Raw genomic sequence first — 18,529 nt, forward strand, 5'->3', positions numbered from 1 at the left:
TTTGAGGGCTATTTGTGCAAATCCTGACTAAAGTATAATGGAAATCAGAGACTATGGAATGAAACATATTGACTCAAACCCAATGGTAACCTCTCATTTGATGCCATCCAGATGTTTATTTACTTCAAGTGGAGCACATATGTAGGAAACTGTGATGCATGTCTATATGCTTGTCTCTTGCCTTATGTTTCTTGTCTGTCTCTACTATTCTGTCTAACAAAATAAAAATTAACAAGCTGGATAAAAGAAGAGCATTAAGGCTAATTGATTAAACGTTAAAGAATGTATGACAGTTCACCACAATATGTTTTTTCTCCATGAAGGCAGCATCAATGTGGCACATTGCTGCCACCATGGAGAAAAAACATATTCCACAAGTAACATTTTTTGTTATAAATGTACTGCACTTCTATCGGGCCTTCCTAGTCTTCCAACCACTCAAAGCACTTTTTACAATACAAGCCACATTCACCCATTCACACACACCAATGTGTAAGTAAGATGCTATGTAAGGTGCTGGCACAACCATTGGGAGCAATTTGGAGTTCAATATTTTGCTCCAAGACACTTCGACATATATACTGGAGGAGCCAGGAATCAAAGTGCTGATCTGTGCTCTACCTCATGAGCCACAGCCGCTCCTATACCACTCATCTTGTCATCTCAAAACGTTCTGGCTACAACTCAGCACCAGTCTGTGCAGTGTTTGCTACTAGATCACAGATATTATCTAACGAGAACAGACATCTCCTTCCCTTCTGACACCACACAAGCTCAGATGACCTCAGCTGAGCAGCATCTCTCCCATCAGCATCAAAGCCCAGTATCCCCTCTGTTTATCAGCAGAAGATCTGACTATCCACCACCACCCCTGCACCCATTTGAACTGGAGAACTATCTCAGACTAACATGAATAATATCTTGTTATGACGTGATAAGGATATCGGTAAAATGTGAAAACTTTCTAATTGCTGTACAGTCAAATATATACGGCTTTGTTTTTTATTAAGAGAAAATTAAATAGCAACCTCTACTGTTTATCAGCCTAATTTAAAATGTCTGTTTTTTTCCTGTTTTGGATACACAATGGATTTTTTGTCACATACAAAATGGTAATTGTTTTACATTTTTTTAAACTTACCTTGTATTTCTAGATGCACTTTGACTGTTTTTAGTAATGTACCATTCAATCCAAATTCTTCCATCTGGTAAACCCCAGAGTGCCTTTTTGTTACACTGTTGAGTTTGAATGTTTGATTGGTGAAGTCTCCAGACTCATTGTAAGTCACTCTCTTATTTTTATCTCTTTTGAAAATTTGATATTTGTCATCCTTTGTGACCTTAATCTCTGTATTTGCTGTATTTGGCAGATTAGAATCAGCGGCTGCCCCACTGCTCCAAAACACTGGCGAGCTCCAGTCGGTTCAGACAAATTGCATTCCATAAACCCTAAAAGAAAAGAAAGACAATAGAATTTTCAATGTAAGGTAATGATAACAAATAACATCATTTGTAGTAATGTTGTAAAGGAAATAAATAATAGATGACTATGTCAACATTTTGCTTATCAATACATTGCCCTGTGCTACTGAGCAATCACTAACTATTCAAAGTCCTACACTTACTCTAAATACAACATGAAATCATGATTTTATTGAATTATCATCAGCAGCATCATAATGTTATCTACAGTAAGTGTACACTGAGTGTACCTTTTGCCAGAGCTGTCAATGCTGCAGATGTGATGATCACGTAGATGAAAATCATTGTTTTCAATGCTGTAACACATACAGTAAATCAGATATCATTTCAAATATTTTAAGGGTGAGTTATTAAGTTTGACAGTAAGAATTCCATTTTTATAAACATTCAGCCTGAACAATATCGTCAGCATGTCTGGATTACCGTTTTTCAGACAGTTTCAGAAAAAGCCTATACCCTCCCAGATAATGTACTTCTACAAACTATAATATCTTGAAAAAAGTAATGAAATCCTGCTTCAACTAATTTCAGCTTTCATATAGGTTCAAATTCAAAACTTGAACTCACCGCAGTCAAAATGTTGCAATATCATCCTTGTGGCTGTTTAAGACTGAACTGTAAATTTTCCACTGACAGTGGGCTGCTTTATGCTGTTGTACGATAAGGTCTCAGGAAGTGGCTATTGTTTTGTCATGCACAGCTTCCAAGTGCATACCAAGATTTACTGCTTTTGTTTATACAAACTTAATGAACATCGTATGTAGTCAGCATCTTACTCAAGACTGCTGACAGAGATATGGTTTCTTAAACTTGAAATAATGAAAAATGAAAAATTAACATTATTATGATCTGCATGATATGTTCCAGTCATTATGTGGATACCTGCATTCACCATAGACATTTTCTAAATATAGTTGCAACATGTTACCATTTGGAAGAAGGTATTATTTTATTTTTTTTATTAAGGGGAGTAATTGTTAATTTTATAGTTCGGGTTATTCCCTATAACAAATATACACTCATATAACAATTAATGAAGTAAATAAAGTTACAACAAGCTAATGGGTACAGTCAAATAATAGGTTTTCTGTATATTGTAACTTTGTGGAGAGTGTGTGGTTGTCAGGAGAGAGTTTAAACAGCTGGGCAATGTGGCTGTGACTTTTCCTAAGATTATCAGTCAGTTGTTCTGTGCTGAACGGACTACTGTAAGGTTTTTTTCTTTATGATTTGTGATTGATCGCTAGTTCATTTAGTTAGTTCATGTTGTTGTTGAGGTGAAATTGTGCTAGTTTGATAGTTTATGTAGAACAGAGTGCAAAGTCACAATACCCATTTAGAGATGGCTATTTTATTATTTACTTCATGTTGTTAACACGTTAGGACACAATGTAACAAACATAGCTTATAAATGTGCACCACTAAACCTTTTCACAGATGACACAGGTCATGTGTAAAATTAAACAATGTGTCTACACTGTCTGAGACTAATACTTAAAAACCACAGTGTCTTTCTTTTTTTGTTGCTCCATCCACTGCAGTGCCTGGTTTCGAAACTCTCATATCCCCAAGAGGGACTCAGCTCAGCTCATCTCTGCTGTAAATACAGGCAGTCATAACTATTAAGGTTGTTGCTATTTAGTTTGCATGCACTGGTGAATATTCAAGTTTTAATTTTAGAGTTTTATTCGTTCACATCGGAAATTGTTGCTCATTTTAAGCAACACCCGAAAGAATGTGTTAAAGGCTGCTTAAATTACATTTTCAGATAATCATAATAAGGGCTCGACACAGCAATAAACACATACCCACAAAACAGGCAAACAAATAAAACCGAAGCAAAAAAGACAAGCAGTTTGACACACAATGGTTTATGGTTTCTCCATTTATTTTTTAAAATGCCGTTAGATGAATATAAGATTAAATCTAATTCACAACAAGAACCAGGAGGAAAACTTTTGCATACTACTTCACATCTCACAAGGAAAAAATATATATGCTGTGTCATTGAAAAACATATTACATCAGACCAGAGGGTGTCACCTGTTCCCTTAGTGAGACACAGTTGTAAAAGAAGGAAGTCTCATCTAAGAATCACATGAGAGATATCCCTAGTTACAACACTGACCTTTCACCTTTCACACTATAACATGCTATTTATTACTCAAACTATTCATAACATATTCATGTGCCGATCTTTCTAAATTACACACTAGAAGAGACTTTTATGCTGTTTTGTTTTTTTTGGGGGAGGTTTTCAATGCTTCATATACACTTAGAACCAGCCTGTTACAAATCTCCTTCCTCACCAAATGAGTTTTACAATTCATACAAGACACTTTGTTTTTTCCACTTTGTTTTTAGGTGTGACTACAAGTATGTGCTCTTCTGTTGAGTGCTGTGACTGTTTGCATTTATTTCAATGGACCACACTGCAGACACGTTATTCTCTGTGTTGTCTCTGTTGTTTTGCTTGTTATATTGTAGATCACAACATCCAGGTTTATCCAGTCTTCTGTGTTCCTCCCAGTTCTTATCAATCTCTTGTTCCTTTCCTCCTACTTTTTTCTCAGGGATGACCGCAATGCCTTCCAGTGATGCTACAGGACCATCATTTCCCTTACAACTCCAACCTATGAGCAAAAAACAGAGCAACTCAGCCTCTCAGAAACCAGGAGGAGGTTATTCAGAGCCATTAGCATTAACAGGATGTAAGGTTTTTAAATCTGCCCTGCTTGGACTGTATAATAAGAATAAAATATGGGCCATGACTCTGAGAGGTAACAGGTGGAGATTTGATAGAATAACTAGACAGACAATTATTTATAAAACTTTCCACTGCTGACTGATGTGCCCAGTAGTCTATTAATATATAATCTACACTTCAGAGTATGCATTTGCACTTGTAGTTGACGCTATGTAACATTTTAATATGCACTCTATACCTTTTTCCTTTTTTTATTCCATTCTATCCTGTGGGTTTTACTGAGATATGTGGTGTGCATATACTTTTAAACTGCACCACCAGAGATGAAAAATGTTTAACTTATTTGATTCAAAAGTCTCTCTTAAAATATTTACCTCTCCCTTGTCTGCACCACAGAGTCACCCTGGTGATGAGGTTATCCAGGGGTTGCAGTGAGGTCATCCAAGCAGGCAAGAAGTCCCAATCCTGCAGTCTGATGGGCAAACAATCGGGTCTGCGCACCTGGAGAATGTTTACTGTTGCGACAAATATAATCACCATAATGGCTGGTATGCCAATCCCAGCCATCACCCTCCAGCCAGCCATGGAGAGGGCAAACACCAGGGATGGGAGTAGCAGAAAGCAGACGAGTAGGTAGAGCACAGCAAACCAGCGGTATCTGAGTATATGTAAGTTATGTTAGATTATCATTTCTGTATTTCAATAGGATCATACAGTAACTTTAACAGAACTGTGATATGATGTTAATTATGGTAGAATATTTGGATTTCCTTTGTAGATTCAGCCACTATCTTTGGTTATTCTGTTTCAGTAAAAAATAGGAACTTTTGCTATTCGTACCTGGAAGTGAAGTTACCAAGGGCACAGGCCATACGTATGGGAAGGCGTGTGGCTGGTATTGGAAACCACAACAGGATACCAAGGAGGTTAAAGAAAAAATGACATAGAGCAACCTGAAAGAAAATAGTAGGAGAGGATGAAATATGCCAGCACAGGAGCCAGACAGAGAGAAAACTAGAGAATCATTTTTTGTTATGATGTTTTGGGTGGTTTGTAGGGGGTGACTATGTGGGTGCTATGGTGTTCTGACCTCTTCGTCGTTACTAAATGTAGACGGTTGATTAAGAGTTTATATTCTATTTGGGTTCTGTGTAGTTGTTGTGGTGTTGATAGGTGATTATTGCTATGGTGTGGTTGCTAAGAAGGTAAATGAGACTGTTAACATGGTAAGGTTAGGAGGTTGCTGGAGAGTAGTAAATATTTGCCTTGATGTTTTATTAATTTGCTTACGTGCATATACTGTGTGTGTGTGTGTGTGTGTGTGTGTGTGTGTGTGTGTGTGTGTGTGTGTGTGTGTGTTCATACTTGTGTGGCAGCTGCAAGCTTATCCCCCGGACTAGCCAGTGCTGCCAGTGTGGCTGTTGTTGTGGTTCCAAGATTGGACCCAAGGGTTAAAGGGTAGGCTCTTTCAATACTGATCACACCAATCCCTGAGAATTAATAGCGTGAGACACAACAGATACAATACAGGTACAACAGATAAAAACACATCAGTAATCGATAGATCTGGTGAACAGTTAATATGTTAATGGTTAAATTATTATGCAATTTCAGAAACATTTAGGTAACCAAAATGATATGTCAATGCCAAGTTCACACCAGAGTAACATGTACATGGTAAATTGAAAAATACAGCAAACCTGAAAGTAAACAAATGTATCTCTTCTTCTTAATTATACCCTCAACTCCAAATGTGTGTTGACTAAAATAGTGCGTGTGAGTGTGTTTATTACCTATTAGCGGTGTGATGGCAGAGGTGAAGACAGAACTACTCTGAACCAGAAAGGTCATGCCTGCTCCTACTAATATAGCCAGATAACCTGCCAGCCACGTAAAGGGGAAGGGGAAATCTATAGGAAATGATGAGACAAGCTGTAATCATATACAGTGCATATATACCTGGTTGCCTCAAATACAGATTGATAGAAAGACTATGCATGTCTGATCATAGGAAAAGGGCATTCATATTCCTGTATTACCTGTATTAACAACTGTATTAATAGCACTGGCCACCTGACCCCTCAGCAGGGAGTTGAGCACTTTCACTAGCAGTATCAGACAACTACACAGTACCAACAAGGAGCAAGCCAGAAGGATCAGACCTATGGCCAAGTCTGACAAAGAGCAGTCCACAAAGAGATGCCTACCTGGGCAGAGAGGCAAACACATAAGGGTTTGATACAGAATAAGACGTATAACCTGGTAGTTAAACAAAATGTAACTCCTAGGATGTAAAGGAAAGAAATAATTCTCTACTCTCTGAAAACAATTGACAAACTTTGTAATCAGTGTTTTTTATTTGTAGATTATGTTGATTATTGATGATCGGTGCAGATGGAAATCTAGTGGTTAAAACACTCAAGTAGAGGAGAAAATGTTATTCAGTCAAAGACAATTTAAAACTTTAAATTACAAGAATACTTAAAAACTGGCATACATCTCTGTGTATGTTCTGAAAGGTTGTATGTTGTCCGTGTTGTTTCATTGTCCTGTCAGCAATGATAAACAGAATGCAGACTGAGGCAAAGGGATGGTGGTACAATTTTAAAATTGAACACATTTAGTATGCATCTAATGTACATTCAACGTGTGTGTGTGTGTGTGTGTGTGTGTGTGTGTGTGTGTGTGTGTGTGTGTGTGTGTGTGTGTGTGTGTGTGTGTGTGTGTGTGTGTGTGTGTGTGTGTGTGTGTGTGTGTGTGTGTGTGTGTGTGTGCGCCCGTGTTAATTAACCTAAAAGTCAGACACTATTACTCGAGGGAATAGAACACCAAAAAGAGAAAGAGTGTAACTTGATATCATACCAGTACCATCATGTTAGGGTTAGACAGGGTTTGACACCATTGCTTCACCAGACTCTTGTTCCTCACACTTTCGTCTCCAGTAGCGATGGCTGCAATAACTGACCGATCCAACTACAAAGAGAAATTATCTTATCAGGTGATTATTACAGTGTGAAAATGAGTTAATAGCTCTATCCATTGTTGGCAGAATGCCAGTTCAGTAGCAGAGTATGATCTGACTATAGCATCGTACACCAGTAAAGTGTACACAGTCTGTGTAAAAGGCCCACTTTGCCTGTTTTCAACGCAATTCCTTTAGCTTCTTTCTGCTGTCAAACAGGTTACTTTTTTATCTCATGCCCCTAAGAACCTTTGCATCCTTTTCCCTTGTAGCTGTCTGCTATTAAACTGACGGAAGATAAGTATTCAAAATCTGTTAAATATGTAAGCTTTTAGTGGGTGACCTCTTCTCTCTGTTTTCACTTCGTGGTTGGGAAGTGCAAATTCCATTCTACACCTGTTTTTAATGTAAAACAGAAGATGTAATGTTTGATCAAGTTAACGCTTTTCATAATTGTAAGTTCTTTTAATATATATTTGTAGTATTTATTCTAAAGAGATTCCTCCTCTGTCGATTACTTCTCATGTTCTAGTCTCATCTATTCTGTTCTGATTTCTAGGTCTTTGTCCTTTTTGAATTTACTTTTTCATCTGTGTTTGTTTGTGTCTGAGTCCTTAAAAGACTATTTGCCATACAGTACAGTACCTGGATAATCATGTTTGTGAGTGGATCAGTGAGGACTTTAAGAAGCTCGGGTGCTTCCTCTGCAGTACTGAACTGTAGTGAGTTGACCACGGCCTGTGACAGAAACCTCAACAGACCACTCATAGCTTCCAGGGGAAGAAGCACCAAGACAGACAACCAGTTAAAACAGTCATGGACAGTAGCTCCAGAAAATGCCCTGAAAGAACACAATTTCAGTGTTTTTCTTTTTGTTTAAATGAAAAAGATGCACAGTACAAATATTTCATACATACAGCCTTACCGTTCAAACTCTTCTCTCTCTCCAGCTTGCATCAACGCAACAATAGTATTAGTAACTGATGTCCCAATGTTGGAGCCCATGATGATCGGAATAGCTGATTTAACATCCAGCACTGTACCAGAAGACATAATTTTAAAAATGTGTACATATAAATATGGATTGATTAGTTGAACAGGAGACATGGAGTAATGAATTTGTTGTAGATTTCTTAAAAACATTTACTCACAGCCAGAAGAGACAAGGCTGACTATGATGGAGGTTGAGGTGGAGGAGCTTTGGACCAACACTGTTACTAGTATCCCCACAACCAGCCCTGCCACTGGGTTAGACAAGATGGCATTTTCCTGAAAGATATCTCCTGCTACCCTTCCTGGAAGTGAAGGTCAGACAAAGAGCAACAGGCAAGCAGAAAGCACTGATATCAAAATCAAGTACGAGTAGCTAAAACAGACAATTACGTGTCTATGTATGTGGCCACAGTTTATACTGTATTTAAATGTTAGTATGATTTACTGAGTACTGTCAAAATGAAAGACTGATGAAGATATTGATGATGAATGCTGACTGCTTACCTCCAGCTAGTTGGAAGGCAGAGCTTAAAATGTCAAGGGAACACACAAAGATGTACAGGAACAGAAAGAGGAGTGGGATTTTGCAGAGAGCAGATACCACAGCTTTCACTCGCTGTGCTCTCAGCTGAGTTTCCATGGTCTAATCAGAATAGATAATGATTAGTGCCTTTGGTAGTGATAATGGTAGTGATAGTAATAGAAGTGATAATGTAAGCAGCAATAGTTTGAATAGTAGTACTAGTTATGATAATCATAGTGTTATGTTATTAAATGATTTACACTACCATGATATAACATTTAAAAAAATAACCTTACAGAACATTCACTGTAACCAAAACTGTAACCAAAAACACAAATTAATTGCAAAACAATATTTTCTCACTTCAAGCATGTAGTTGTGCAAATAATACTATTTCAACATACCTTGGTTTTTGGAGAAATGGTGCCTCTGCTTCAGAAAGTGAACGCTAACTTAGACTACATCTGGGATAGTTTTTGTTTTTTTCTTTTCGAGTGAAAAAACAAGAACCAAAAGACCTAATGCGCTATTTTTTTATAAGGTACAGGAAAAAGGAAAAGAGAGACAGGATAAGAGAAGGGAAGATGAGAAAGAGGGGGAAGATAGAAAAGGCATGCAAAGAAAGGGAGGTGCTACTGTGTAGATTAACTATTTGTAGAGCATGGATTACTGAAAGTACTGTATAATATAAAGCCAAGACTCACTCTCTCGTTCTGTCTTTCTTTGTATTTCTCTATGTCTATCTATAAAAATTACCTGTATATTATATGGTCTCATGGTTTCTAATATTTACTTTACTAAAGGCTATATGTTTTTATATTAATCAAGTGCTTATCATCTACACAGAAACCATGTGAAAGCAAAAGGTCGTGTGTGCCTTTTGTCATGGCTGGGGTGCTTCACATATTGGTTCAAATGCAGAAGCAACTAAAGATGAAGAATGGGGAAAAATATAGATCTATTAAAATCACCAAGAAAAAGAATTTGTCATATTTTATTATGATGACAAAAATTGAATGATAAAAGATCTGAAAATTCCTAAATAAAACAAGAAGTTACACTGAAACCCACAACATGGGCAATTTATTCTTTAAATTAATTCATTCTTTAAAGACTCTCTAGCTTGGAGAATCATCCAGGCAAGACTCTCAGCCTGTTTTTCTTATTTACTCTGAAGGAGATGACTCATTGAGAGAAACTTAATCAGGACTCTGTGATAGATAGATAGATATAGGGCTATGAAACATAAGCCCTGTTCCTGAAGCTGAACAGGATCTTGCTGGGGAAAATCATCAAGTGTAGCTAAAGAAAGTTAATCAAGTTAAAAAGAAAAAGAAAATAAATCTTCTTTCTTTCCTGTTAGGATGCAACTCATCTTATTTAAAAATACACTGAACAGAAGACATTGTTTTGATGCAAAAAATCTGGATTTCCTATTTTCTCTTTTAAGGTTACACAATTTTCTTTTTACATATTTCTTTCCTCTTGCTTTTATCTTCACATTTGGATTAGGCTACTGACTACATCTTTTAACAGTTAACTATTTATATAGCAATCAGTAGGTAATAAAACCCTCCTAAGCCTGCTGACAGTGCATAGGGCATAGTCAGCTGCACATGACTGTAGATAAGATACATAACATGAAGACCTTATCGTAGACAGCAGCTATACAGTAGTACAGTAGTTCTCGGAGTATGAAGGATTATGATGAAACCACAGCCTTCCTGGGTCATTGGGGACATTTCCAGCAGGCTGTCTTCTTTCTGCTCTGTGCCAGCACTATCCCCAATGGACTCGGAGTGTTATCCATCGTCTTTGTGGCTGCCATTCCCAGTCACCACTGCACGGTTCCTGAAGTCAACCTGACTCAAGCTTGGCATAATGCCACCATACCAATACAGGTATATAATTGCACAATTGGCAATTTGGAATTTACAAAAACATTGCTTTCTTACATTTGGTTTATTTTGGTCGATCAGAACTAGTTCACACTCATGGGTCAGTCAAAAGAGTTGTTGTTCTAAGGGCATTCATAGTGTTTCAGTTTTTGTTTACATGAAATGGAAATAAGAGAAAGAGAATTTAAAGGGGGCTTGCAGTATAGTCAACTTATAAGTCAGCGGGTATGGTCACATATCAGGATAATTGTTAAGTAGATAAGATTTGATAGATAAAATGTGTGTAATTATGTACGTGTGCCTGAGCAAGTCCACAGTTCTTACTTCTTAATGATAGTTTAACAGCTTTTGACATGTTAATTGTTATTTAAAGATAACATTTTAAGCTCACTTATGACTTAAAAGCTTTGTGAGTTAAGGCTTCTACAGTATATGTTACAATTAGTTAAATTGTCCCCAGTAGGCAGAACAATGACTAGGAACTTTTCAACATGCTTATAACAAGAGTCGAAAGTGAAACAGAGGGTATGGGAGAGCTGACTTGAATCCAACACAGGAGGCTGGTGGTGGCAGAGCTCACCGTCTGGAACAGTAGAGTTGGCAGTCAGGAGGAATATACTAACATAAGAAATATACTATGATGATGAGGTTTTGGCCATAGCACAGTAACCGCAGAGGGAAACAGACGATCTGGCAGTGAGTCAAAATCTGAGCTGGGTAGATATACTGCTGGGAGTTAATTAGTGGGATGGACTTCAGATGTGCAGGTGATTATGATATTTTGGCTGGTGGCCAGACGTTTTCACTATTGTTAATAGTTAATGATTTTATTGTGATTATCATGAAATATTAGCCTAGAGTATAATTCACACTGTAGATCTGCAAAACAGCATTGATAAAGAAGAATGGCCCCATAGAGGGGTAGGTTCACTGAAAAAGAAATGTTAATTATAGTGTTTGTGCCATTGTGACTGTGAGGTGGTGAATGGGAAACAGGAGCGGAGCAAATGCAGCAGATACAGGCTGGATGTGGTCCGAAATCTTTCTGCTCAGGGATTCATTCCTGGTAAGGACATCAACCTCACTGACCTGGAGCAGGAGAGCTGTCTGGATGGATGGAGCTACAGCACTGCCATCTACCAATCCACCATAGTTTCTGAGGTGTGTGTGTGTTTGTGTGTTTGTGCTTTCAGTAGTTGTATTAAAAATCATAACATTAATACATATTCTGTTTTGTCATTGTATTTCACTTTTTTCCAAGATTTTTGAGAATTGTGACTGTTTTGTGCTTTTGTTTTTTCCTAAATATCCCCTTAATGTATGGATATTCCAGTTTGACCTGGTGTGCAGTGAACAGTGGAAGCAGCCGTTCACCTCCACACTTTACTTCATTGGAGTTCTTGTTGGATCCTTCTTCTCAGGACAGCTCTCAGATCGGTACTGAGAACACAAACTTAATGTGCATACCATGAAAAGTGACTTTTACTTATTTAGTTAGTCTTGGGCTGTCCTATCCTCGTGAAGCACGTTGAGCTAAATCATTCTTTGATATTCCACCTTTTTTTTAGTTTTAAATTTTAAATCTGATATACACACAGGACGATAGACATATGTTCTATAGACATACAAAAATAATAGTCATTTTTTAAAGCCAAAATTCCAAAAGCTCTGTTGTTCCAGCTTCTCGCATATAAGGAGTGTTATTTCTCTCTGGATCCAATTTGATTGTTGGTCTTATCAATACAGATTTGGAAGGAAGCCTGTATTTTTCGCAACCATGGCAGTACAGACCATTTTCTCCTTTGTTCAAGTTTTCTCTCCTTCATGGACGGTATTCTCCATCTTCCTCTTCTTCAGTGGTTTGGGACAGATTGCCAACTATATTGCTGCTTTTGTCCTAGGTACATTGAAACACCCCCTGCTGTGATATTTCCTTTACATTTAATTAAGTTGCTCTGAATCATACAGCATAAGAATTATGTTGCATTATCTAACAGATAAACTGTTGTCCTTTCATGTCCCTCACTTTGCATTTCTCTGCAGGTACAGAGATCTTGACGGGCAATGTGCGGGTCCTGTACTCATCCCTGGGTGTGTGCCTGTGTTTTGCCATTGGCTACATGATGCTGCCACTCTTTGCTTACTTTTTAAGGGACTGGAGATCTCTCCTGATGGCTGTCGCTCTGCCTGGACTGCTCTACATCCCCCTCTGGTGGTGGGTTGTACTGATTACATTACATCACAAATAAAGATTGTTCACAATACTCATGGTAGAGTTTCATCTACAGTTTTTTTGAACATGAAAAATAAACCAAAGCAATATTATACATATAAAAGTGTACATACTTCTATACTATACTACCATACTATCGTACTCTACATTTAGGATCTGGCTTTGTCAAATGTTAAACTCACTTGTATATCCCATGAATAATTTACTGGGTTTAACATACAAGAAGTGTTTTTCTGAGTCTGTTCATGGCCTACAAAGGTTTCCTCACAGACTGTATAAAAGCTTAAGCATGTCTGTCTTTAGTAATAACACTAGGATGCAGCAAAATCAGACGTTGTGTCACATAGGAAATGATCAGATTTTGATTATAAAAATATCATATACTTTGTGATCATTATTAATTTCAATATTTGATCATTTACAAACAAGTTATTTTTGGATATGTCTTTACTTATACTATTTGTAGTCATATTGTTTATTGTTTCTTTTTTAAGGCCACTTCTGATATTGCCGCACTGTAACCTGTCTATCTCTGTGTTGATTACTGAGGCAGGCTCATCCCAGAGTCTCCTCGGTGGCTGCTCTCTCAGGGGAAGGTGGAGGAGGCTGAGGCCATATTGAGAAATGCTGCAAAGAAGAACAAAGTTGAGGCTCCACAGGTCATCTTTGAGGAATACCATGTAAGTTAGCTTAAATTTCTTTGCAACATTAGGCTTCAAATCAAGGCTTCAAAGATTTTTTTTAATTATTTATTTCATATTCATGATTAAATAAGCATCAACTGTTCATTTTAATTTTAACACACCTTTTTCAAGACTGCATGGGTGTATCCTAACCCCCAGCCTAACATTTGCCATTGGCCTCAAATGTTGCTAAAATCCTGATTGGCTCAGAGAAAGAATTCGTTGTATTTTCCAACTGAGCCCTGCACACTTTAAACCAGTAGAAGAGCAGAGAAAAATAAAGTTGGACAGAAATCTGTCATGTAAATTAACACTTTTCTAAAATTTGCAGAAAATAGTGTCTTCAATGTACCTATCAATCATATAAGCTAACTGAGAAAGTAAGTTGTCAAGCCATTTAAACAAAACATGGCAAGTTGAGTTAGGTTTTGTGTCTTGCAGGATGATGACAAAAACACACTGTGTAAAAAAGAGAGACACCACAGTGTCTTGGACCTAATAAGGACCAGCAACGTCAGGGCCACAACACTGATTCTCTGCCTGGTGTGGTGAGTAACCAACCTGAGAGCTTATTGCACTTTTACACAAACTATATAATATATTATACAGGATTAAGTACACCATATTCACAAAAGTATGTGGCCATCCAAACTAAGCATATATAACTCTTCACAAGAAGGTTATCCACAACATTTTGAAAGCAGGATGCAGGTTTTCCTCCCATTTAGCTCCACCCTCTAACCCTAACCCTAACCCTAACCCATACGTCAGTGGAGAGAGTAGAGGGGTCCAGGATGTGTTGCGTTTATGTTTAAGGTTTATTTACTGGATCAAGGAGAAGTGAATTAATTATCAGTACATGTTATGTTCTGATGCTCCCTTCAATCCTGAAGCTTCTGTCCTCTGGGGATAGACTTTAAACCACAAAGATAATGCCACAGGTTGAGCCATTCCCAAATATGAGCAGACCCAACACATTTACAGCATACAGAATTTAGTCTACTGGTCTACAGATAAGAACAGTACCTAGACGCAACTCAGGGCCTTTGTCCTCCATCCCACAGGGTTCACCATATCCAACCTCTGACTACAGTTACCTCTACTCTGTTCAGAGAGACAGGAAAACAAATATCTGACCTTGGCTGCTGTAGCAACACTACCAGAATGCCTCCTGTTTTCCTCGAAAGGAGCAGACTCACTGCCTACTACTATCTCAAAGGGGAGACAGTGTCTCACAGTCAAGTTTGATGTGGTCTCGTTATGACTGCAAAGCCTAGTTTGACCCAGTACATGCCACTGATTGATGTAAATGTTGGAAAATTCCCTAACAGTACCCACCAAGTCTCTTTTCAAGTATCTTACTAAGAAGCATGAAGTTAAATAAAACCTATAAATATGTTACATTGTTCATTTATGTATTTGTCCTCCATCAATTTGTCCATCTTTTAACTATAGTTGTCTCCAATTATCATGTATCATATATGCATTTAACTTACATAGTCATGACTCTCAACACCACATGATGGTCAACTACTCTTATACTATTTCTGATTTATGTCCCATCCTCAATATCTCTGCTATCTGTATCTGTCTTGCCTAGGTTCACTCTGAGTACTGGCTATTTTGGCCTGTCTCTGAACACATCACAACTCAGTGCTGACCCCTATATCAGCTGTTTCCTCTCTGCAGCTGTGGAGGTGCCTGCATACCTTTCCAGCTGGCTGGCACTGCGATATTTTTCACGACGACTGTCTGCTAGTTGTACAGTTTTCCTGGGAGGAGTAGCTCTGTACTTCATTCAGCTGGTGCCTGAAAGTAAGTAGTGAGACTGAGATGACAACAGCAAAAGGCAAAGAATAAATATAATAAATACAATTGGAATAAATACCTGTATATAGCTTTGCACGCTTATTATTTAGTTAACTAGTTATTAGTTATTGCACTATTGTAATCATAGCAACCTAAGCAACCACCAGCATCTTTCTTGATACTTTGATACTACCTGAGTTTTCAGGACTTGAGTACATGAGTATTGTCCATCTCCTTCAGCTTTACCAGCGTTGTCTGTTGCACTGGAAATGGTAGGTAAATTTGGCTTTACTTGTGGGACAGCCATGATGTTTGCCTACACAGCAGAGCTTTACCCAACAGTGCTGAGAAACACTGCAACAGGGACATGCACTACATTTTCCAGAGTGGGCAGCTGCACTGCACCTTTTTTGCTACAGCTGAGTGAGTAAACTGGTCTTATGTCTTAACATCTTTTGTTTTAACTTGTCTGTAATATCAGTCCCCCTACATATGCACAGTTAAGATACTCTCACACATGAGAAAGAACTCAAGCTTCTATCCCATCCTAATTTTTTCTCATCCTCCTAAAGGTACATACTTTAAGTATCTGCCTTATATTATTTTGGGGACTCTGGCTATTGCATCTTCCTCTGCCACTCTCTTCCTACCAGAGAGCTATGGACGACCTCTTCCTGAAACTATTGAACAGATGCATAAGAGAGAAAGGTGAGATACTTTTAGGGAATGCAGCTACTACGTCTTTTAGACTAATAATCTTTAAAAAATTAAAATATATACTTGATATGTTTTTTTTATTATTGTTACTAGACCCTTCTGTTACTTAAAGTGTGCACATTTTGTTATTATAGTATACTCATCATCCTTTTTGAGTAGGATAGTTTTTTCCCAATAAATGATTCCCAACTTTTAACAAAATTGCTCCAAACCAAATCTTGTTTTGTTTGTCTTTTTCCCCTATACCAGGATGAAGTGTCCCTGCTTCACTCAAAAAGAAACACCAAAAGCTGTGGTGCTTTACGAAAGTCAACTGTAGCTTTAATACTAAATTAACAAGATTAAATTAAAATGTGTTCTATTAAGACAGAACAGCAAGAAGAATTAGGAACAAAAGTAACAAAAGAAGACACCTGTTCCTTATATTTGAGAATGTGAATGTAATAGAGGATTAAACTCCGAGTGCTGGAGTTGCTGTGGTGAAATTAAGGCAATCTGGTCATATATATATATTTTATTCATGTTAAATTAAATGTTGGTTGGAGCTGTCTATAATAGCACTTTTAAAACAAGTTACATAAAAATAAAATAAAAATCAAACAGTTAACATATTACATATTTAAAAAGATAATAAAACAAATAGTAAAGGTGTAGTAATAAAAAAACAGTAAAAGTAAATAAAAAGCAAGCCCAAAATACAGAATTTTTAAAATGACAATGAATGTGTTGCAGAGAGCCCAGTATTTGTATTTGTATTTGTTGATGCAGCAAAATTATTTGTACATGTATTTGAATAAAAGTGGAAATAGGAATAACTATACCCTTTTTTAATGTATTGAACTTTTCATATTTGGTTATTAAACTGTTGTGTTCTTCAATAAGCTGTTGTTGCAAAGGAGGGTTCCCACACTGAGTCTCAAATCCTGCTCTCCCAGACCTAACAACTGTAACAGCTAAAGGGCTCAGCTCCTCCAGACACACAGACCTGCAGCTATTTATATATGACACAGAAGCACAGCAGAGGAGAGAGACTGATACAGCAATTTAACATCATTAGGTGATGAGTCCTGACTTGCCTGCTTTTTTTTCTTCTTAAAAACAAACATTTTTTAGAATATTTGTGCAAAAAAGTATTCACAAAAACCCATTAATTGTGCTTTCTGAATACTGTGTTTGGATTTGGCTCCAACCCTTTTAGCTTCACTGATCGCCTCTGGCAGGTCATGTCACAACTGAACAGAAAAGGCCCTGTCACCTTTACTTTTAAGGTTTGATGGAGGAATAACCAAGAATAACCTATCAGAGGATGTCACATTGCATTCAGGAGATTAGCTATATATTCTGGAGCTAAACCCCTGCAAGCCTTAAAAGTGATGATTAAAATTTAACTCTAAAACATAATGAGCTGAAGTACATTTAGGTTTTGTTGGATGAGGGATGAGACGATCCAATACAAAATGAATGCATGAATTACTGTTTCTAGGTTCCTGACAGATAAAAATATGTTTTGATAGATTTTTACATGTTTTAATTTTGATAAAAACCTGATTGGACAACATAATTAATATGCTGTTTGAGGTTGGGGTGGTTATCAAACATAATACCAAGGTTTCTGCAAGATCAAGTTGGGAGGAAAATTAATTCTGGGATTCTGAGTCTGGACCTATGATGATAATCTGACTTTAACTGTAGGAAGTTGGACACCATCCAGTTATTGATATCTGCCATGCAAGCATTTAGGTTGTTTAAATGATAGTGTCCTTAGTGTCAAAGGAGAGTAGAATGAGTGTCTCAGTATAGAAATGGTAAGACTATTCAGTATTGATCTGGAGTCAGTGGATCACATAACATGAAAGCTATTGAAAAAAAGATGAGTTATAAAATATTCATGTGTCATCCAGTGCAGTGATACAATTCGATCACATGACATGGGAGCTATTGAAAATAATATATGTAAAATAAATTAATTACTCATTAGCAATCAAAATATGTGTGCTTCATGAGACCAATTCAGTAAAACTTTTAAATCATAATGTTCACTTCTATGGGCAAGTCAGCAGGAAGGTATTAAAAAAGAAAAATGGTTTTGTGTTAAACTGTAATTTATTGATGGCACTTTAGAGGATGAAACTGAGTAAGAAAAAAGCTGAACAAGAGATGCAGCAGCAGCAGCAGCAGCCAATAGGCCTGTTATATATTTGGATGCGTGCCAAATGGATAAATAAAACGAAGAAAAAACTAACTCCTACAATGGGCAATCGACTTTTTTAGCCTGCGCGCAATCCATCCCAAAGTGGTCAAACAGCCTTTTGGCTTGTTTAACTTGCGGAAAAAGACAATACCTGATACGCCTGTAGGGCTGTGGCAGGTAGACCAGCGAGGAGGGAGGCAAGTAGGAGCTTGCAGTCTTTTTTAACTGCGTATGCTGTAGAACAAAAACATGTAAGAGCTTAAAGGGTAGTTTTCTTATGTAACCGCAGACAGGACACAGACGCACAGGTGAGGAAGAGGATTCTTTGACT

The 18,529-nt window shown here is 37.4% G+C and overlaps 2 protein-coding genes across 2 annotated transcripts; one reads left to right on the top strand and one right to left on the bottom strand.

Moving 5' to 3' along the window:
• Positions 1-1,377: 1,377 nt before the first annotated feature.
• Positions 1,378-8,784, bottom strand: LOC128371812 (sodium-dependent phosphate transport protein 2A-like). The gene is made up of 13 exons (XM_053332189.1): positions 8,649-8,784; positions 8,303-8,446; positions 8,077-8,188; positions 7,797-7,992; positions 7,052-7,162; positions 6,687-6,738; positions 6,229-6,396; positions 5,983-6,099; positions 5,555-5,679; positions 5,030-5,142; positions 4,564-4,847; positions 3,916-4,115; positions 1,378-1,449 (listed from the first exon to the last, which is right to left on the bottom strand). The coding sequence occupies exons 1-13, from the start codon at positions 8,782-8,784 to the stop codon at positions 1,378-1,380; spliced, it is 1,830 nt and encodes a 609-aa protein (XP_053188164.1).
• A 1,577-nt stretch (positions 8,785-10,361) lies between these two features.
• On the top strand, positions 10,362-16,326 carry LOC128371155 (organic cation/carnitine transporter 2-like). The gene is made up of 11 exons (XM_053331396.1): positions 10,362-10,568; positions 11,544-11,726; positions 11,899-12,002; positions 12,312-12,466; positions 12,609-12,780; positions 13,352-13,482; positions 13,954-14,029; positions 15,082-15,296; positions 15,531-15,713; positions 15,863-15,998; positions 16,257-16,326. The coding sequence occupies exons 1-11, from the start codon at positions 10,362-10,364 to the stop codon at positions 16,324-16,326; spliced, it is 1,632 nt and encodes a 543-aa protein (XP_053187371.1).
• The last annotated feature ends 2,203 nt before the right edge of the window (positions 16,327-18,529 follow it).

Source organism: Scomber japonicus, chromosome 13 (genome assembly GCF_027409825.1).
Source record: "Scomber japonicus isolate fScoJap1 chromosome 13, fScoJap1.pri, whole genome shotgun sequence".
Lineage (NCBI taxonomy): Eukaryota > Metazoa > Chordata > Actinopteri > Scombriformes > Scombridae > Scomber > Scomber japonicus.

Bases quoted from the DNA above. Each gene is read 5' to 3' on its own strand.
- LOC128371812 (XM_053332189.1), bottom strand. From the start codon at position 8,784: ATGGAAACTCAGCTGAGAGCACAGCGAGTGAAAGCTGTGGTATCTGCT. The intron at 6,397-6,686 runs GTATGCCAGTTT...CTCTCTGCCCAG, and splicing joins TTCAGAACATACACAGAGAT to GTAGGCATCTCTTTGTGGAC. The intron at 6,100-6,228 runs GTAATACAGGAA...CATTTCCTATAG, and splicing joins TAATACAGTTGTTAATACAG to ATTTCCCCTTCCCCTTTACG.
- LOC128371155 (XM_053331396.1), top strand. From the start codon at position 10,362: ATGAAGGATTATGATGAAACCACAGCCTTCCTGGGTCATTGGGGACAT. The intron at 11,727-11,898 runs GTGTGTGTGTGT...TGGATATTCCAG, and splicing joins AATCCACCATAGTTTCTGAG to TTTGACCTGGTGTGCAGTGA. The intron at 15,999-16,256 runs GTGAGATACTTT...CCCCTATACCAG, and splicing joins CAGATGCATAAGAGAGAAAG to GATGAAGTGTCCCTGCTTCA.